At 42.3% G+C, this 22,862-nt stretch overlaps 1 protein-coding gene across 3 annotated transcripts in view; it reads right to left on the reverse strand.

Annotated features, from left to right (window-relative positions):
- Positions 1–22,862, reverse strand: part of LOC118389446 (DNA-directed RNA polymerase, mitochondrial-like) — a 98,932-nt gene that overhangs the window by 24,392 nt on the left and 51,678 nt on the right. For 2 of the 3 annotated variants that reach the window (XR_008147336.1, XM_035779356.2), the window contains exons 14-15: positions 19,083–19,169; positions 17,520–17,633 (exon numbers count right to left, since the gene is read on the reverse strand). Coding sequence is in view for 2 of the 3 variants with exons in the window: in XM_035779356.2 (XP_035635249.1) it covers positions 17,520–17,633; positions 19,083–19,169 (201 nt within the window). In the remaining variant the exon portion in view is untranslated. Of the gene's footprint in view, positions 1–15,803; positions 15,894–17,519; positions 17,634–19,082; positions 19,170–22,862 lie in introns of those variants that run through there. The other variant, XM_052529575.1, reaches the window with a different exon arrangement.

Genomic DNA, 22,862 nt, shown 5'->3' on the forward strand with positions numbered 1-22,862 from the left:
CCGATGGTCACTCTGACAGAGCTTCAGGTTTTCTCTGTGGAGATGGGACAACCTTCCAGAAGGACAACCATCTCTGCAGCACTCCATCAATCAGGCCTTTATGGTAGAGTGGCCAGATATAAGCCACTCCTCAGAAAAAGTCACATGACAGCCTGCTTGGAGTTTGGCAAAAGGCACCTAAAGAAACAAGATTATTTGGCCTGAATGCCAAGCGTCATATCTAGAGGAAACCTGGCACCATCCCTACGGTGAAGCATGGTGGTGGCAGCATCGTGCTGCGGGGATGTTTTTTTTTGTTAGGATTGACGGAAATGAACGAAGCAAGGTACAGAGAGATCCTTGATGAAAACCTTCTCCAGGACACCGGGGCTAAGGTTCCCCTTCCAACAGGACAGCGACCCTAAGTATACAGCCAAGACAACGCAGGAGTGGCTTTGGGGACAAGTCTTTGAATGTCCTTGAGTGTCCCAGCCAGAGCCCGGACTTGAACCCGATTGAACATCTGTGGAGAGACCTGAAAATAACAGTGCCCTCGACGCTCCACAACCAACCTGACAGAGATTGAGAGGATCTGCAGAGAAGAATGGGAGAAACTCTCCAAATAAGGTGTGCCAAGCTTTTAGCGTCATACCCAAGAAGACTTGAGGCTGTAATCGCTGCCAAAAGTGCTTTAACAAAGTACTAAATTAAGGTTCTGAATACCTACCTAAATGTAATATTTCCATTTTTTCTGTGTAATACATTTTCAAATATGTCTAAAACCCTTTTTTTTGGCTTTGTCATTTTGGGGAATTGTGTGTAGATTTAAAAATATATATATATTTTAGAATAAGGCTGTAACTGTAACGGTTTTCTAGGTGTGGTGAAGGAGAGTCGGACCAAACTGCAGCGTGTAGATTGTGATCCATGTTTAATGAACAAAAACGTAACACGAATCTAAAACACAAACACTACAAAACAAAGAACGTAACGAAAACCGAAACAGCCTATACTAGTGAAAACTAACACAGACAGGAACAAGGACACTAAGGACAATCACCCACGACAAACTCAAAGAATATGGCTGCCTAAATATGGTTCCCAATCAGAGACAACGATAAACACCTGCCTCTGATTGAGAACCACTCCAGACAGCCATAGACTTTGCTAGATCACCCCACTAGCTACAATCCCAATACATACACACCAAAACCCCAAGACAAAACACACCACAATACAAAAACCCCATGCCACACCCTGGCCTGACCCAATACATGAAGATAAACACAAAATACTTTGATCAGGGCGTGACAGTAACGTAAGAAAATGTGGAAAAGTCAAGGGGTATGAATACTTTCCAAATGCACTGTCTATATAGTCTAGTGAATGTGCGTAGGGTATGTGCAAGATAGAGTCAGTGCAGATAGTAAGTTAATGGTACCCAAACTACTAAGCAGTCTGGCTATTTCGCAGGCTTGTGGGAAGAAGAGGTCTCAGAGCCTGTTGGTACGAGAGACGATGCTCCGGTAAGATTTGCTCACATCGGCCACAGACAGTGAGATCACACAGTCATCCGGAATAACATGGGCTTTCACGCAAGGCACAGTGTGATATTTAGCTCGTTTGGGAGTTCTGCATCGGTGGGTAACTCACGGCTTGGTTTCCCTTTGTAATCCGTTATCGTGTGCAATCCCTGCCACACATAATATTGCAGCTTTTCAAGTCTCTCTGATAGGAGACTCTCGAACAAAGCTATTCTTGAGTGACTGAAAATTTGCCAATAGAACGATGAGGAGTGCCGTTCAGTTCCCTTCGCCACAATTTGACCAGGATTCCATCTCGCCGGTGACGTTTTGGTAGCTTATGAAACAAAGGAATAGGGTTGAACAGTGGAATAGCTGAGTCGTGGAACAGTGAAACAGCTGTCGATCTGATGTCCAGAAGTACTTGGTGGTCATTATGTGATGATAGTATGAACTTTCTGTACAAAACAAATCAACATAAACACATAAAAGTCACTAAATAACAAAGTTGGGTTGGAGCTCGTAAGATGTCGCCCTTCTCTGTTGGCGCGCAATATCTGCGCTTGTGCACGGTTCGCTTCATGCTCATAGTGTGGGAGCCACGGGACCAAAACAGCAGAGAAGTTGAGCCTCGTGTTGTTTACTTTCTGCATACATGTCATATCGATGAGTCTACCTTGAAAATCTTGATCACTGTAATTTTCCCTAGGAATGGATCTGCAATATATCTTTGAAGAGAGAGATTTTAATTTATGTCTTGATTTGTACACTATACCCACATCATTATATTTGCACCAGTTTTGCCAGCCTAGCCCAATCCTTAGTTTATGATGAATTTGCCCTTGATACAGTGCAACATTCTCTCCATGGAGAATAGTCCCAAATCACCTGAGAGTTACTCTATCAGACAGCACCAGATAAAACAGTCATAAGTATCAGTGAAGAAGCAGCATTGTGCCGGAAGTGGGAGGATTCCCATCACATTACGACTCTGTTGTGGCAGTTCCTACCACAATCATCAGCAGTCCATGTCTAGCCCAGCCCTGCCTCCAGCCCAATGAGCCAACCACTCTACGCTAACCTGAGCATTCCTGGCCCGTCTATCTTACGCCAACTCTCTACCACGCTCACCCCAGCTGTCACTCACTCATCTTATTGATCACGGTGGTCAGACAGTCCACAGATGAAGTACAACACAATTATTCACCTCCCCCTGGAGAGACCTACCAAATTCCCATTGACCTTTTCCTCTCCTCCCCTCCATCCCTCCCTTCTCCTTCTTTTATCCATTACCTCCAGGGTGTCCTTGAAACTCCATCAGCATTTATTAGTTCACCCCAAAACCACGGGGAGTTGCTGGCTTTGGTTCTCGGGGAGTGAGGGAGAGGAGAAGTCAACATTTGGAGAAGTGCGGTATCATGGAATTAGAATAACTCATTCTGATTCTGTGTATGGTACAGTGCATATTCCACTAGCATACTCATCGTGACTACAGCAGCTAGCATGTTTCATCAAGACAAGGAGTTAGGATTGGAAAGGAAATCTTAAGTAGGCCTCCACACAGCAGGCAAAATAGTATGTAGAAAGACTGGAGAGTTGTCTTTAAACCCCAACATAAAGTGTTTTTAACAGTGGGACCCCCGATCCTTTGGGTTTCCACCAGTAAGGTTAGTTGAGGATACGGCGTAGATGGATTCCCTCTAGGGAAAAGACCCTTAATGGAAGGGTTTCAACTCAACATAGATCCACTGTCTGTCTCTCTGGGTAATAAAAGCATGGAGTAACCCCATAATCCACCACTCCTCTCCCCGGTGAAATCCACTTCTCCGGTTTCACTTACGTAACTCAGCCAGCGAGGGTGGAAAGGAGAAAAATCTTTGCCCAGGCAAAAGTGACCCCTAATCTGATTAGTTGCCTACAATCCCGTTAGGCAGCCATATTGATGCATGTCCACGCTGCTCGCAGCTTGCTACTGTCATTTCCTCCAACCTATCATCAGCTTGCTACTGTCATTTCCTCCAACCTATCATCAGCACTGGCCCACCTTCCCTCCCTCCACCACTGACTGATTATGGGACGCTTCTCTCCCTTCTCTTCCTGCTTATTTGTGTACTGGTTGTTCCGGGTGCTTCATCTTCTCCCATATTGTCTACTCTAATTAATGATCCACAGAGTCCATTTATGAAAGGAAAAAAAGATTGAGTCAAGTATGGTGGAATATTAGGGAGAAAAGGTGACCTTTGTAGTGTTTAATTTCTGTTGGCCCCATGATGCAAGTAGATGGAGAGGGAATAGAAGTATGTAGGGTATATAACACGAAGTGTGGGAATAATAGTGTAAGGGTGAGTTACATTCGTCTTGGTAGTGTGTGTGGGTGTATGTTTGAGGATGTTATTACTTACAAAGCAGACTATGATACACACATTTGCATCGGCAGCTAAATATATGATTCACACTACAGAAACAAATCACGTCGAGAGAGAGAGAGAGAGAGAGAGAGAGAGAGAGAGAGAGAGAGAGAGAGAGATCCTGCAGCTCTGTCGCACGCTGGGTATGTACATAGTCAACGGTAGGCTTCGAGGGGACTCCTATGGTAGGTACACCTATAGCTCATCTCTTGGCAGTAGTACTGTAGACTACTTTATCACTGACCTCAACCCAGAATCTCTCAGAGCGTTCACAGTCAGCCCACTGACACCCCTATCAGACCACAGCAAAATCACAGTCTACTTAAACAGAGCAATACTCAATCATGAGGCATCAAAGCCAAAGGAACTGAGTAACATTAAGAAATGCTATAGATGGAAGGAATGCAGTTTGGAAACCTACCAAAAAACAATTAGGCAACAACAAATTCAATCCCTTTTAGACAATTTCCTGGGTAAAACGTTCCACTGTAATAGTGAAGGTGTAAACCTGGCAGTAGAACATCTTAACAGTATATTTGACCTCTCAGCTTCCCTATCAAATCTAAAAATCTCAAATATAAAACCGAAGAAAATTAACAATAATGACAAATGGTTTGATGAAGAATGCAAAAATCTAAGAAAGAAATTGAGAAACTTGTCCAACCAAAAACATAGAGACCCGGAAAACCTGAGTCTACGCCTTCACTATGGTGAATCACTAAAACAATACAGAAATACACTACGGAAAAAGAAGGAACAGCATGTCAGAAATCAGCTCAATGCAATTGAAGAATCCATAGACTCTAACCACTTCTGGGAAAATTGGAAAACACTAAACAAACAACAACACGAAGAATTATCTATCCAAAATGGAGATGTATGGGTAAACCACTTCTCCAATCTTTTTGGTTCTATAACAAAGAACAAAGAGCAAAAACATATACATGATCAAATACAGATCTTAGAATCAACTATTAAAGACTACCAGAACCCACTGGATTCTCCAATTACATTGAATGAGTTACAGGACAAAATAAAAACCCTTCAACCCAAAAAGGCCTGTGGTGTCGATGGTATCCTCAATGAAATGATCAAATATACAGACAACAAATTCCAATTGGCTATACTAAAACTCTTTAACATCATACTTAGCTCTGGCATCTTCCGCAATATTTGGAACCAAGGACTGATCACCCCAATCCACAAAAGTGGAGACAAATTTGACCCCAATAACTACCGTGGAATATGTGTCAACAGTAACCATGGGAAAATCCTCTGCATTATTATTAACAGCAGACTCGTACATTTCCTCAATGAAAACAATGTACTGAGCAAATGTCAAATTGGCTTTTTACCAAATTACCGTACAACAGACCATGTATTCACCCTGCACACCCTAATTGACAACCAAACAAACCAAAACAAAGGCAAAGTCTTCTCATGCTTTGTTGATTTCAAAAAAGCCTTCGACTCAATCTGGCATGAGGGTCTGCTATACAAACTGATGGAAAGTGGTGTAAAACATACGACATTATAAAATCCATGTACACAAACAACAAGTGTGCGGTTAAAATTGGCAAAAAACACACATTTCTTCACACAGGGTCGTGGGGTTAGACAGGGATGCAGCTTAAGCCCCACCCTCTTCAACATATATATCAACGAATTGGCGCGGGCACTAGAAAAGTCTGCAGCACCCGGCCTCCCCCTGCTAGAATCCGAAGTCAAATGTCTGCTGTTTGCTGATAATCTGGTGCTTCTGTCACCAACCAAGGAGGGCCTACAGCAGCACCTAGATCTTATGCACAGATTCTGTCAGACCTGGGCCCTGACAGTAAATCTCAGTAAGACCAAAATAATGGTGTTCCAAAAAAGGTCCAGTCACCAGGACCACAAATACAAATTCCATCTAGACACTGTTGCCCTAGAGCACACAAAAAACTATACATACCTTGGCCTAAACATCAGCGCCACAGGTAACTTCCACAAAGCTGTGAACGATCTGAGAGACAAGGCAAGAAGGGCATTCTATGCCATCAAAAGAAACATACATTTCAACATACCAATTAGGATTTGGCTAAAAATACTTGAATCAGTCATAGAGCCCATTGCCCTTTATGGTTGTGAGGTCTGGGGTCCGCTCACCAACCAAGACTTCACAAAATGGGACAAACACCAAATTGAGACTCTGCTCGCAGAATTCTGCAAAAATATCCTCCGTGTACAACGTAAAACACCAAATAATGCATGCAGAGCAGAATTAGGCCGATACCCACTAATTATCAAAATCCAGAAAAGAGCCGTTAAATTCTACAACCACCTAAAAGGAAGCGATTCACAAACCTTCCATAACCAAGCCATCACCTACAGAGAGATGAACCTAGAGAAGAGTCCCCTAAGCAAGCTGGTCCTGGGGCTCTGTTCACAAACACAAACACACCCTACAGAGCCCCAGGACAACAGCACAATGAGACCCAACCAAATCATGAGAAAACAAAAAGATAATTACTTAACACATTGGAAAGAATTAACAAAAAAACAGAGCAAACTAGAATGCTATTTGGCCCTACACAGAGAGTACACAGCGGCAGAATACCTGACCACTGTGACTGACCCAAAATTAAGGAAAGCTTTGACTATGTACAGACTCAGTGAGCATAGCCTTGCTATTGAGAAAGGCCGCCGTAGGCAGACATGGCTCTCAAGAGAAGACAGGCTATGTGCTCACTGCCCACAAAATGAGGTGGAAACTGAGCTGCACTTCCTAACCTCCTGCCCAATGTATGACCATATTAGAGAGACATATTTCCCCCAGATTACACAGATCCACAAAGAATTCGAAAACAAATCCAATTTTGAAAAACTCCCATATCTTTTGGGTGAAATTCCACAGTGTGCCATCACAGCAGCAATATTTGTGACCTGTTGCCACGAGAAAAGGGCAACCAGTGAAGAACAAACACCATTGTAAATACAACCCATATTTATGCTTATTCTTTTTATCTTGTGTCCTTTAACTATTTGTACATTGTATATATATATATAATATGACATTTGTAATGTCTTTACTGTTTTGAAACTTCTGTATGTGTAATGTTTACTGTTCATTTTTGTTGTTTTTCACAGAGATAGAGAGAGACAGAGAGAGAGAGACAGAGAGAGAGAGACAGAGAGAGAGAGACAGAGAGAGACAGAGAGAGAGAGACAGAGAGAGAGAGACAGACAGAGAGAGACAGAGAGAGAGAGAGAGAGACAGAGAGAGAGACAGAGAGAGAGAGAGAGAGAGAGAGAGAGAGAGAGAGAGACAGAGAGAGAGCCCTCCAGAGGCCTGCCATCTGTCACCTCTGCTCCCCAGCACCTGCTGATGAGGTGCAGCTAGCCCAGCGCATCACCGCTGCTTGATGCCACACTACCAGAGCACGCTGGGCTAGCTGACAGACCTGCTTAGGATGTCTGTCTGCTCTCCGTTAGTGCTGAATGCCAGACACGTAAGCAGCACAGCACACACACAGCTTCACACACACAAACGGATCCATACAACCATATACACACCATTTTTTTGGTTATAACGGGGACAGTAACTTCAGTAATCTCAAAAAGTAATATCTAAAAGGGGGGGGGGTTCTACTAAACTATATGGAATACCAAGGATCATTTTGCTATTTGATTTTGAATTTTAAAGACCCCTTTAAGTATCAACAATAATAGTGAAGACATCAAAACTATGATATAATACATATGGAATAATGTAGTAACCAAAAAACTTTTAAGCAAATCAAAATATATTTTATATTTGAGATTCTTCAAAGTAGCCACCCTTTGCCTTGATGACAGCTTTGAACACTCTTGGCATTCTCTCAACCAGCATCATGAGTTAGTCACCTGGAATGCATCTCAATTAACAGCAGTTGAATTAATTACAAGTTATTTTGTGGAATTTTTCTTTCTTTCTTAATGCATTTAAGCCAATCAGTTATGTTGTGACAAGGTAGGGGTGGTATACAGAAGATGTGATATACATTTTCTGGATGGTATAAAGAAGATAGATCTATTTGGTAAAATACCAAGTCCATATTATGGCAAGAACAGCTCATAAGCAAAGAAAAATGACAGTCCATCATTATCTTAAGACATGAAGGTCAGTCAATCCAGAAAATGTCAAGAACTTTGAAAGTTTCTTCAAGTGCAGTCGCAAAAACCAACAAGCACTATGATGAAACTGGCTCTCATGAGGACCGCCATAGGAAAGGAAAACACAGAGTCACCTCTGCTGCAGAGGATAAGTTCATTTGAGTTACCAGCTTCAGAAATTGGCAATTAACTGCACCTCAGATTGCAGCCCAAAAAATTGCTTCACAGAGTTCAAGTAACAGACACATCTCAACATCAACTATTCAGAGAAGACTGCGTGAATCAGGCCTTCATGGTCGAATTGCTGCAAAGAAACCACTAGTAAAGGACACCAATAATAAGAAGAGACTTGCTTGGGCCAAGAAACATGAGCAATGGACCGGTGTAAATCTGTCCTTTGGTCTGATGAGTCCAAATGTCCGATTTTTAGTTCCCAACAGCCGTGTCTTTGTGAGATGCAGAATAGCTGAATGGATGATCTCTGCATGTGTGGTTCCCACAATGAGGAGGTGTGATGGTGTGGGGGTGCTTTGCTGATGACACTGTTGGTGATTTATTTAGAATTTAAGGCACACTTAACCAACATGGCTACCACAGCATTCTGTAGCAATATGCCTTCCCCATCTGGTTTGCGCTTAGTGGGACTATCATTTGTTTTTTTCAAAAGGACAATGACCCAAAACACACATCCAGGCTGTATAAGGGCTATTTGATCAAAAAGGAGAGTGATGGAGTGCTGCATCAGATGACATGGCCTCCACAATCATTCAACCTCAACCCAATTTTGATGGTTTGGGATGAGTTCGACCTCAGAGTGAAGGAAGAGCAGCCAACAAGTTCTCAGCATATGTGGGAACTCCTTGAAGACTGTTGGAAAAGCATTCCAGGTGACTACCTCTGGTTGAGAGAATGCCAAGAGTGTGCAAAGCTATCATCAAGGCAAAGGGTGGTTACTTTGAAGAATCCAAAATATATTTTGATTTGTTACAACACTTGTTTGGTTACTACATGATTCCATATGTGTTATTCCATAGTTTTGATGTCTTCACTATTATTCTACAATGTGGAAAATAGTAAAAATAAAGAAAAACCCTTGAATGATTAGGTGTGTCCAAACTATTGACTGGTACTGTACTTCCATACATTTTCCCCCACAGATACTGTGGGACCTTCAGACGAGTCTTGAGGCCTGTGGGCATCCTAGAGCAAAATGGAGAACACCATAGCGTTCATGAGAGTCACATATTTCCATAGAGGAAATAATAGATTATAGGCAAACCGTTCAGAGCTACCGTACAAAACATTCAGAGCTACCGTACAAACCATTCAGAGCTACAGATGATTTTGTGAGAAGACCGATTTTCGGGATGTCTTATGGTCTGACAAACACCGCTCTAGCTCTGTCAGCTTTCACCGCAGATGCAGAAGTGCAACATTGGTGGATTGAGACGCATCCAATGCAACAAAAAAACATCTCTCTAGCTTAAACTAACACATTTTTATGGGGATTTTTTTTATTATCATGCTAATTGGATTTCCGCAGGTGAGTGGACATTGACTCTAGGGGGTTAAAGGGCAAATCCACCAGTTTTCAGCCTCATATTCATCATCTCCAGCATTTCTATGATCTGTGGTTAAAAACATGAAGAAGAAAAGTCCTAAAAAATGCTTCTTTGTGACATCACAGGATAGGATTAAAAGTAAAGAACAATGATTTTCAAAACATGCAACAAGGTTCTTATACGAGAGTATTTCCTTGCTCGCCACATCACCCTGAATCTTATAGTGTTTAAAAACACACACATTTAATCTGTGTTAAATGTTTGATGTCAACAGGTAGAACTTTTTAACTTTAAAAATGTTTCTACAAAACGTAGAAATGCGACGTTTTCATATATGCTGACACTGGTATTGTGATGGAGAGAATGAAAATGAGGAAGAAAAGTGATGGAGTTGCCCTTTAAGGAAAATGTTTGTATATATTGCTTCATTTTAAATGTTTATGTTTAGCTCACATAATATAATGTCAAAGAATGCATTAAAAGTGTCTGTAATAGAATAAAATAGGCAAAAACGCATGTAGACAATAAATGGATTTATATAGCTTCCAAAATATTTTTTACACCGGTGGGGGACTACCAAGATGGAGGCCCGGTGGCTTCAACACAGCGCCCCCCATCAGTCATCTTTACAAATCTTTGGGTAGAACATTCCATACAAATGCACACACAACACACACACACAGATTGTTGGGGAAGAGCACCTTCAGCTGAACCCAGGTTGGGCAGAGACGGTTCACATCAATACACTGTATTATTATAATGAAGCCATAGACTTACAAATGCAATTGCAAGTCCTAGAAGCTTTTCCATTTCAGGTACTGCACTCAAAAAGCTTTTCAATTCCAAACCTTGCATTCAATGCACACTCAAATACACTGACTGTACTACAATATATCCAAGAAAGCACATTGCTTCTACTTAAGAATTGGCACATCAATTACAATCTCTGGCAGTCCTTTATCCAAGAAAATTGAAGGATATGGACCTTAACATGAACTCCAGGGCTACTGTCTGTATCCTGACACTCCAGTATTAGAGGCGCTGCAGGAAATCTGTGCTGTGGTGTCCTGGCTATAAGAGGACTGTGGTGGTGCGGATCTGAGGCGGTGTCCTGTCTTTAAGATTATTAATGGAATCCAGGCTGGTTCTGCATGAATCTGGCCAGGCACCGTGACATTTTCAAACAGGGAACTGGAACCCCTACTGAGCAAATCCAGAGAGAGACAGAGAGAGCGCAAGTGCTAAAGAGAGAGAGCAGCAGCACTGCTATCAGTATATAACTAGCCCATCAATGGTCAGTAAAGGTGAAGGAGCACGACACTCTAAATCCACTCTGAAATTCTGGCATTGTATAACATGTAAACCTGACTGGGCAAAGTAGGCTGTGGGGGGTAGATGGAATGGAGGAGTTATTGACAAGGGAAGACAATATTTAATTTAGCCCTCCCAGCCCTATGCTTGGCAATAGGGCACAATGACAAACAGCTAGCTCAAAGACAATCCAATTGTAAGGGCCGGGGCCTTCATACCCAGTTAGGTAGAGGCAAAACAGGGTAGCGTTCAACCACATTTATTTTTTCTAATTGTAGTGGTGCAAAAAATGTGTCAATGATAGACGTGACGATAGTTTACAGTGCACTCGGAAAGTATTCAGACCCCTTCCCTTTTCCACATTTTGAAATAAATGTATTTTATCCTCATCAACCTACAAACAATACATCCTTGAGATGTTTCGACAACTTGATTGGAGCCCACCTGTGGTAAACTCAATGGATTGGACATGATTTGGAAAGGCACACACCTGTCTGTACAAGGTCCCACAGTTGACAGTGGATGTCAGAGCAATAACAAAGCCATGAGGTCGAAGGAATTGTCCATAGAGTTCCAAGACAGGATTGTGTCGAGGCACAGATCTGGGGAAGGGTACCAAAAAATGTCTGCAGGATTGAAGGTCCCCAAGAACACAGTGACCTCCATCATTCTTAAATGGAAGAAGTTTGGAACCACCTAGACTCTTCCTAGAGCTGGCTCCCCAGCCAAACTGAGCAATTGGGGAGAAGGGCCTTGGTCAGAGAGAACCCGGTGGTCACTCTGACAGAACTCTAGAGTTCCTCTGTGGAGATGGGAGAACCTTTCAAAAGGACAACCATCTCTGCAGCACTCCACCAATCAGGCCTTTATGGTAGAGTGTCCAGATGGAAGCCACTCCTCAGTAAAAGGCACATGACAGCCCACTTGAAGTTTGCTAAACGGCACCTAAAGGACTCTCAGACCATAAGAAAAAAGATTCATTGTTCTGATGAAAACAACAAGTGGCAGGAACTGGGAGACTAGTCAGGATCGAGGGAAAGATGAACAAAGAAAAGTACAGAGAACCTTGATGAAAGCCTGTTCCAGAGCACTCAGGACCTCAGACTGGGGGAAGGTTCACCTTCCAACAGGACAACAACCCTAAGCACACAGCAAAGACAAGGAGTGGCTTTGGGACAAGTCTCTGAATATCCTTGAATGGTCAGAGCCTAAAAAGACCTGAAAAAAGCTTTGCAGCGACACTCCCCATCCAACCTTAGAGCTAAAGAGGATCATTTAAAAAAAAATCTATTATGGAATAAGGCTGTAACGTAATAAAATGTGGAAAAAGTCAAGGGGTCTGAATACTTTACAAATGCAATGTATTTCCACTAATATTTCTTTATGCAATAAATATTTTACAATTGGTCATGAACTGGTGTTTTTGCTTAGGAATAGAGCAAATAATTTCACCTACGCACCTGGCTGGTTATATTACTGCGCTGCCCAGTGACGCAAGCCTACCAGATGAGCTAAACTACTTCCATGCTCGCTTCGAGGCAAATAACACTGAAACATGCATGAGAGCACCAGCTGTTCCGGAAGACTGTGTGATCACGCTTTCCGCAGCCGACACGAGTAAGACCTTTAAACAGGTCAAAATTACTAGGCCGCAGGGCCAGACGGATTACCAGAACGTGTACAGCAAGCATGCGTTGACCAACTGGCAAGTGTCTTCACTGATATTTTCAACCTCTCCCTGTCCGAGTCTCTAATACCAGCATGTTTTAAACAGACCACCATAGTCCCTGTGCACAAGAACACTAAGGTAACCTGCCTAAACGACTACCGACCCTTGGCACTCACGTCTGTAGCCATGAAGTGTTTTGAAAGGCTGGTCACGGCTCACATACACCATTATCCCAAAAACCCTAGACCCACTCGAATTTGCATACCACCCCAACAGATCCACAGATGATGCAATCTCTATTGCACTCCAAACTGCCCTTTCCCACCTGGACAAAAAGGAACACCTATGTGAGAATGCTATTCATTAACTACAGCTCAGCGTTCAACACCATTGGTTGCATCACTGCCTGGTATGGCAACTGCTCGGCCTCCGACCGTACAGAGGTTAGTGCGAATGGCCCAGTACATCACTGGGGCCAAGCTCCCTGCCATCCAGGACCTCTATACCAGGCGGTGTCAGAGGAAGGCCCTAAAAATTGTCAAAGACTCTGGCCACAGTAGTCAGACTGTTCTCTCTGCTACCACACGGCAAGCGGTACCAGAGCGCCATGTCTAGGTCCAAGAGGCTTCTAAACAGCTTCTATCCCCAAGCCATAAGACTCCTGAACATCTAGTCAAATGGCTACTCAGACTATTTGCAGTGCCCCCCTTTACACCACCGCTACTCTCTGTTGTCATCTATGCATATTCACTTTAATAACTCTACCTACATGCACATACTACCTCAACTAACCGGTACCCCCCGCACATCGACTTTTTTGGTACCCCCCTGTATATAGTCTTGCTATTGTTATTTTACTGTTGCTCTTTAATTCCTTGTTAAACTGTATTGTTGGTTATGGGCTCTTAATAAGTAAACATTTCACCGTAAGGTCTACCTATACCCATTGTATTCGGCGCATGTGACTTATACAATTTGATTTGATTTTGATTTGATTATTATCATCATCTTTTTCGTTTCTACTTTGTCAAAAGAAGCTGTAACTGCACTTTAGTAATTACTCTAAATTACTTTAGTAATTACTCTAATTACTCTCTATTACTAATTTAATATACAAATAAAGTTGATCAAATGGATTGCACTAATATTTTATTGCAATGGAAATGAAAATAGGCTATAGGCCTATGTTTTTTCTAGTAGAATTATACAAAATATATCTTGGTCTTTAGTTACAATGAGAGTGCAGCGGTTCAGTGTATAGTGCAGACTAGTGATTCAAAAGAGCAATAACTGCACATTTGGTGAAACAAATGTTGACCCTTTTTATACATTAAATACATGCGGATATACAAATATCCTGCCTCCAATGTGTTGTGTTATTGGGGGGGGTCATGCTTACGGTAACTGAAAAAAGTTACTGCTGTTTTCCTTGGTTTCACTGTAACTGCCATCACTCAAGTCAGCTTTTTACCTTGGTTTCACTGAGCTTTGGGCTGCAGTGTCTACGGTTTGTTGACCTTGGTATTATCTATTGTTCTTTGCTGATAGAAGTATCAAATTATATGACATTGACAGCCACATCCGAATAAATATAATAACACAAGTTTGTGTTAAAAAAATAAATTGTCATGGAAACGTATTCCAGTGGGTGTACCAAGCTACAGTCAAAGGTCATGTCAGAGGTCAGGGTAAATATGAAATAACCTTGCAGTAAAACAACAGATCTCCAATAATCTGCCTACAATGTATTTTGCTGGACAATAAAAAAAAACGTTGAAGCAATTCCTGCTCTTTTGCTTGGTAGGGCAGAGCAGTTCAGTGTGTAGTGTAGTAGTCAGGTGATTCTTCATCCATTGAGATTGTGTTGTGTGTTTTCTCCAGCACCGGGTAACATGTGAGATGGCATGGCAGCACGGTTGGGTGTGTGATTAAAAATGATTAAGTGGAGAAGAATTCAAGAGGAGAAGAATTGACACAGCCCCCTGATTTATGAAGACCTTCATCAAGAAATGCCGTAAAAGTCCAATAAAATGTAATGACCTGAAATCACACAGTGGAATGATGATATCCAGCTCCCGAGCCCAGGCTTCCTGAGGAAATGCCAGGTAGCAGACTAATAGGGAGAATATTAATCAAATCAAAACATTGCTATATACCGCAAATAGGCCTGCAAAGGCTCCACCTTGGAGCTGAGATCAAACAACCTCAACCCCCACACACCCTCTCTGTGAACCCTCCTAAATTCATACTAACTCCCTGCATTTAACACTGGAAAATTAAGTCCAAAATTGGGGCAATGTTATTAGAGTAACTCTCTCAGTGAAGATTGGGGAGGGAGGGTCACAGAAACTGCAGTAGCGTGTCTGTGCCTCGACCTTGGTTGGGCAAAACTAAACATGGCGGTGTTCGCCTTAGCAATCTCATTAGGATAAAGACCTCCTCCATTCCTGGCATTATTGAAAGACATCGTGATACCTCACATCTCAAAATAGGGCTACTTAATGTTAGATCCCTCACTTCAAAGGCAGTTATAGTCAATGAACTAATCCCTGAATCATAATTTTGATGTGATTGGCCTGACTGAAACATGGCTTAAGCCTGATGAATTTACTGTGTTAAATGAGGCCGAACCTCCTGGTTACACCAGTGACCATATCCCCGTGCATCCCGCAAAGGCGGAGGTGTTGCTAACATTTACGATAGCAAATTTCAATTTACAAAAAAATAAAATGATGCTTTTGTCTTTTGAGCTTCTAGTCATGAAATCTATGCAGCCTACTCAATCACTTTTTATAGCTACTGTTTACAGGCCTCCTGCCAACTGACATTTACTCCTGAGGTGCTGACTTGCTGCACCCTCAAAAACGACTGTGATTATTATTATTTGACCATGCTGGTCATATTTGAACATCTCAACCATGTTCTGTTATAATCTCCACCCGGCACAGCCAGAAGAGGACTGGCCACACCTCATAGCCTGGTTCCTCTCTAGGTTTCTTCCTAGGTTTTGTCCTTTCTAGGGAGCTTTTCCTAGCCACCGTGCTTCTACACCTGCATTGCTTTCTGTTTGGGGTTTTAGGCTGGGTTTCTGTACAGCACTTTGAGATATCAGCTGATGTAAGAAGGGCATTATAAATAAATTTGATTTGATTTTGATTTAGCAGCACCTCTGTCTCAGTGGGCAGCAGAATACTAACCGTCAGATTAACTCAGACTATTAGGGTGCCATCTGACATCACTGCTGTCTGACTGACTGACAGCACAGGCCTGAAGGACAGACAGGGGCCTGGTGGTGGTGGTGCACTGTATTCTGGAGGACGAGAGGAGAGAGTAGAGGACAAGAAAGGGTAGAGAAGTCACAGCCCTCTCTGCATTGCAGTGATGATAAGCAGAGCTGTGCCAAAGTAGAGTCAGTGTGCCCTCTGCCCATTACCTGGTTCATGTGTTCAGAACAGGGGAGCCCTGCCACACCCTCCTGTTCAACCACAAGGCAGTGTCAGGCACAAAGACAAAATGGCGGTTACACATTTCCTTGGATTTGAATGACATTTGAAATGTAAAACATGTGGCAAAATAACAAAGACATTCATGCATACATAGCCAATATTAAGCAACTCTCAATTTCAGGTGCTCTAATGCCACACCCTTCTCCAGAGGCTTGGGTTGGTGGAGCCAGTGCCAGTGTTGATCACAGGACGTATATTGGCCACCTCAGTGACAATAAATGCTACAGAGACCTCGGTGCCAGTGAGACAGATGTGCAGCCAGATGCTTTCAGCAGAAGTGAGAAGAAGCAGCTCTGCCTAAACTTCCACACAACATAACCACCTCTGAGCTCAGGCTCTGGCTCTTAATACTGCCTGGCAGGCAGAGAGGCAGATGAGAGAGAGAGAAGGGGAGAATAGATAGAAGAGAAAGAGGGGGAAGGAAAGGGGGTGGAGGAGGAAGAGAGGGAGCATGCAAAGCCACTGCTGCAGCTGGCTTATTGTTTCACAAGACCACGAGGCAGCACGAGACCTTTCAGAGGCCCCAGTCTGTCAGTGAGGTCACCAGAGGTCAGGTGAGGTGAAGAGAGCCCTGTAATTGGCTACTGCTTTTAGGCCCTTCTACCAGCTCACGACACACCACTATAACCAAACAACAAGCTCACAGAGAGACACTGGTCTCAATTAGGGGGGAAAGGGGACCTTATGAGGGACCCTAGTCTGCTTGTTATTTTCATGACCTCTCCAGATAACTTGTGACTGGCATTAATGGTGAACACAGCCAGATTGGTTAGTCTACAGAACACATAGACTGAGTGCACAAAATATTAAGAACACATGCTCTTTCTAAGTCACATGCTCTTTCTACGACACACCAGTTGAAATCTATGATCCCTTATTGATGTCACTTGATAAATTCACTTCGATCAGTGTAGATGAAGGGGAGGAGTTAAAGAAGGATTTTTAAGCCTTTAGACAATTGAGACATGAATTGTGTATTCAGAGGGTGAATGGGCAAGACAACAATTTAAGTGTGTTTTAACGGGGTATGGTAGTAGCTACCATGCGCACCGGTTTGTGTCAAGAACCGCAGCGCTGCTGGGTTTTTTACGCTCAACAGTTTCCCGTGTGTATCAAGAATGGTCCACCACCCAAAGGACATCCAGCCAACTTGACACAATGAGTAGGTGTGTCCAAACTTTGACTGGTACTGTATATTGTATAAATATGCACATATTTTCTTTGAAAAGGGCAAAGTTGACATGTATGAGCTTGTATAACAGTGCAGCAGCACAGGGTGCCTTTACTGTAAACACAAGTGTAGTAGGACACAAAGGAAGGATCACCGCTTGGGTGTAAGATGCTCAATATATACTTATTTTGTTTATGCTTCTCTGAACTCCAACTAAGCAATATCTTAAGTATCTAGAGTAAGTGACATTTACTCTTACCATCTGTGTCCGGCTGCGGTGGTAGGGCTGGATGATGGGAAGGCCCAGGGGTGTCACCCACTCTACCGTGCTGCCCGACTTAGAGATGAGCCTGGCGCTCTCCGTCAGCCAGTCCTGAAACAGAGGGCACCCCCACGGGTTAGCTAATTGGAGGCGAGGTGGTCACTCAGTGAAATTTAAGTAGGACACTTAAAACACCACTCACAGGTCACAGCATGCAACTGCTCTGCTGCCAGCTACTGTAGATACACATCAGAGCTTGGGGATTCAAATCACTTTCGTCATCTACTGTTGACTGGTGAGTACATATGGACTATGTTCTGCTCAAATTAGGTTGTTTGTGAAATTGCTTTTAGAAAATAGACATATTACATTCACTCAGCAGCTTGAAAGTATGATCAGTTTAAACTTAGATGCAGCTTCTTCCGTGATTAGTTATATCCAGTGCCAACAGATGGAGCATTTTTGTATAAACAGGTGGACAGTTGTTGCTTGCAGACAGTAGAACACTACACTAGACACATTACAGTGCTGGGCTGGCTGTTGCTGTTGCTGAGTCTGTTCACTCTCTCTCTCTCACACAGATTCACTGTCTAGGAATGGAAGCCATATTAGCGTCCCAGAGGTCATCATCCACTGCCCATTCATCAGACTGTCTGTGTTCCTTGTGGCACTCTTTCTCCCTCCCTCGCTCCTATTTCTCCTCCCTTACCCAGGCAGAGAGGAGAGGAAGAGGAGAGAGGGATTGATCATGTACTTAACCACTGCTGCTCTCTTGTCACACCTTGGTCATAGTGTTTTGTGTTTCGTTATATATTTGGTCAGGCCAGGGTGTGACATGGGTTTATATGTTGTGTTTCGTATTGGGGTTTTGTAGGCATTGGGATTGCGGCTGAGTAGGGGTGTAGCTTAGGTTGGCTGCCTGAGGCGGTTCTCAATCAGAGTCAGGTGATTCTCGTTGTATCTGATTGGGAACCATATTTAGGTAGCCGGGGTTTCACTGTGTATTTCGTGGGTGATTGTTCCTGTCTCTGTGTAGTGTTCACCAGATAGGCTGTAATTAGGTTTTCACGTTTCGTTTGTTGTTTTGTATTTGTATAAGTTATTTCATGTATCGCGATTCATTCATTAAAGAACATGACTAACAACCACTCTGCATTTCGGTCCGACTCTCTTTCGACAAATGAAGAACGCCCTTCCATCTCTCCATGAGCCACTGCTGTGCAGACCCAGCAGGACCCGACCCATTTAGAGATGAACCAGGAGCAGGGGCGAGGCGAAGGGGGGATATTTCATGTCTGCCCTCACACCCTGGTTAGCTAATAGAAAGGGTGGGTGGTGTGTCCTTAAGATACCCTGATCATTCTCACTCCTATGGTTTTAATTTATGAGACCGTACCAGGTGCTGGTGAATGTCGTCCTAAATGTATGTGAACTATAAAGGGAATGAAAATGATGGACGAGCACGGCTATTGCGCTAATAGTAAAGTAAATTAGTCGTTAATAATAAGTTCACGCACTCACAGCAGGTAAATGGATATATTAGTAATGTGTGTCATGTACCTGGATCTCTCTAGTGCCGGTGAACATCTCCTTCAGACTGCTGAACACCTGGTGGACCAGGTAGTGAGAGGCATCCCATACATACTCCTGCAATCACAACACACACATCTCAATGGCAGGACAATACATATACCCAAATTGAGCACATCTATATACACATTTATTTGCACATATTCAAAAAGAGTAAAAGGACCAAGTACAGAACCCTGATGAACTCCACAAGATAAATGATGGTCTGTTCCATACAATTCATGGGTTGATACATGTATTAGGGCTGGGCGATATGGCCAAAAAAATAATTGAATTATAATATTAAATTTATTTTAATAATAAAAGTTCTACATTTGCTTTCGGAGTAGCGTGTGACCCTAGGGTGGCAACACATACATTCTAAGTGATTAAAATGAGTCTGTCTCCCTTCTGATTGTTTTATACTGTTCAATTCTACCAAAAATCATTTTCTGTATTTTCATATATTTCTGTATTTCCTGCACTCATTTGAGATCATGTCCACACTGCCACGTAGGGCTGCAAGATATGGGCAAACAATCAAGGCTTTATTTTTAACAAAATGTTGCGATTTAGAGCAAAACCCTTGGATGAACTGTTGGAATCATGGAAATAGAATGATTATTCTAATTCTATAGTTAGAATATAATAGTGGGCACTTTGAATACAGTGTTGTTTGACATGACAATGAATGAAAATGCCAGGGAGGAGTGATTGTGACAGGGTAGGAACCAAAGTGTTGATCCGTTTTTCCTAGTGGACCCTATAATCTTTGGCTACATTGAATGTTTTCTCTTAGCTACTTCATGTAGCTAACATATTCTTTCTTCACATATTCCTTTTTGATTTAGAAGATACTGTTGCACAAACAACATGCTGATTTAGGTCTACACCATCACCGGTATTATCAGGCTGTATAGGTAATTATGTTTGCTCTATTAGCATTAGCGGTTTAACACGATTTAGGCCCAACTTGCTCAGAAAAGAAACTAGCCGTTTGCAGATGTAAGAAACACAGAGTAATAGTGTAATTATAGAACGTTTGTGGGTTCATATTAAGACACAAAGTGAAAACAGTATCATTGTCATCAACATTGTTACATGTGCTGCATTGACCATGCAGCCTGAACGCAAGTGTCTTGGTGGTCGAGGAACAACAAATGCGCCCCTTGAGTGACAGGGGGCGGCTAGGTCTGTGTGTGGAAAGTAGCATGGAGAGAGAGAGATGACTCAAGTAGCAGAGTAAACTATAAAAATGGGTGTTACACACGGCATATCATATTCAACAAACCAAACATTAAAATACAGTTATAGAAGGTAATGTAAAAACGCAAGAAGGTCTGTGCATCAATACCGGTATATCGTAAAACTGCTCAGCCCTAGTTGATAGACGCTGATGGGTTAAGGGTCATTAAATGTTGTGTGGCTGAAGGGCGGGTGGGTGGCAGGAGGGTTGAATAAAGAGAAACGATAATCCATAAATGTTTTATTATTGCGCAATTTATATAGGCTACATTGAGGATTTATTTAATTATTTTAGGCTCTCTAGTATTATTGCATACACTTTAACTTCAGGGCTTATCTGGACATTGACTAACCAGAATAATCTATTGTTTTTTGGCAAACTCCAAAGTCCTCTGATAATATCGGTCCCGTGCGAATCGACAGCCCTGTGTTTTGAGATAAATGTCTGAGTTTGCCAGGTATTGCTCGCGGTTTGAGCAAAAAAATAATAACTGATTCGATAAATTGAACGAAGTGCTGTGCATAGCCTATATACAGTGCCTTGCGAAAGTATTCGGCCCCCTTGAACTTTGCGACCTTTTGCCACATTTCAGGCTTCAAACATAAAGATATAAAACTGTATTTTTTTTGTGAAGAATCAACAACAAGTGGGACACAATCATGAAGTGGAACGACATTTATTGGATATTTCAAACTTTTTGAACAAATCAAAAACTGAAAAATTGGGCGTGCAAAATTATTCAGCCCCCTTAAGTTAATACTTTGTAGCGCCACCTTTTACTGCGATTACAGCTGTATGTCGCTTGGGGTATCTCTCTATCAGTTTTGTACATCGAGAGACTGAAATGTTTTCCCATTCCTCCTTGCAAAACAGCTCGAGCTCAGTGAGGTTGGATGGAGAGCATTTGTGAACAGCAGTTTTCAGTTCTTTCCACAGATTCTCGATTGGATTCAGGTCTGGACTTTGACTTGGCCATTCTAACACCTGGATACGTTTATTTTTGAACCATTCCATTGTAGATTTTGCTTTATGTTTTGGATCATTGTCTTGTTGGAAGACAAATCTCCGTCCCAGTCTCAGGTCTTTTGCAGACTCCATTAGGTTTTCTTCCAGAATGGTCCTGTATTTGGCTCGATCCATCTTCCCATCAATTTTAACAATCTTCCCTGTCCCTGCTGAAGAAAAGCAGGCCCAAACCATGATGCTGCCACCACCATGTTTGACAGTGGGGATGGTGTGTTCAGGGTGATGTGCTGTGTTGCTTTTACGCCAAACATAACGTTTTGCATTGTTGCCAAAAAGTTCAATTTTGGTTTCATCTGACCAGAGCACCTTCTTCCACATGTTTGGTGTGTCTCCCAGGTGGCTTGTGGCAAACTTAAAACAACACTTTTTATGGATATCTTTAAGAAATGGCTTTCTTCTTGCCACTCTTCCATAAAGGCCAGATTTCTGCAATATACGACTGATTGTTGTCCTATGGACAGAGTCTCCCACCTCAGCTGTAGATCTCTGCAGTTCATCCAGAGTGATCATGGGCCTCTTGGCTGCATCTCTGATCAGTCTTCTCCTTGTATGAGCTGAAAGTTTAGAGGGACGGCCAGGTCTTGGTAGATCTGCAGTGGTCTGATACTCCTTCCATTTCAATATTATCGCTTGCACAGTGCTCCTTGGGATGTTTAAAGCTTGGGAAATCTTTTTGTATCCAAATCCGGCTTTAAACTTCTTCACAACAGTATCTCGGACCTGCCTGGTGTGTTCCTTGTGCTTCATGATGCTCTCTGCGCTTTTAACGGACCTCTGAGACTTTCACAGTGCAGGTGCATTTATACGGAGACTTGATTACACACAGGTGGATTGTATTTATCATCATTAGTCATTTAGGTCAACATTGGATCATTCAGAGATCCTCACTGAACTTCTGGAGAGAGTTTGCTGCACTGAAAGTAAAGGAGCTGAATAATTTTGCACGCCCAATTTTTCAGTTTTTGATTTGTTAAAAAAGTTTGAAATATCCAATAAATGTCATTCCACTTCATGATTGTGTCCCACTTGTTGTTGATTCTTCACAAAAAAATACAGTTTTATATCTTTATGTTTGAAGCCTGAAATGTGGCAAAAGGTTGCAAAGTTCAAGGGGGCTGAATACTTTCGCAAGGCACTGTATGAAGGGCCTACATGTATCAACTTTCAGTGAATTCTTTTGTGCGAATTAATTGAACATTGCCAAATGCATCATTAAAAAATATTGTGTCTATTTAATGCAACCCTTGCTGTTAATAGATCGCAACGCAGCATACAACAATTTCACTTCCTCGTCTATAACCTAAAAACGCATACCAAGTTAACTGTTTAGCTCACATCTGAAGGCTGGGGGACAATTAGGATATCTTCTACTGCAGATCGCTAAAATATCCTAATGATTATCATCACACTTGCTCATTTAAAATATAATGGCGACACAATATCAAATATGGTTTGGTAAGGTTTAGAAACTTGGTAACCAAGCTCGAGATATCAGTGTT

The sequence above is a fragment of the Oncorhynchus keta genome, chromosome 1 (assembly GCF_023373465.1).
Source record: "Oncorhynchus keta strain PuntledgeMale-10-30-2019 chromosome 1, Oket_V2, whole genome shotgun sequence".
NCBI lineage: Eukaryota > Metazoa > Chordata > Actinopteri > Salmoniformes > Salmonidae > Oncorhynchus > Oncorhynchus keta.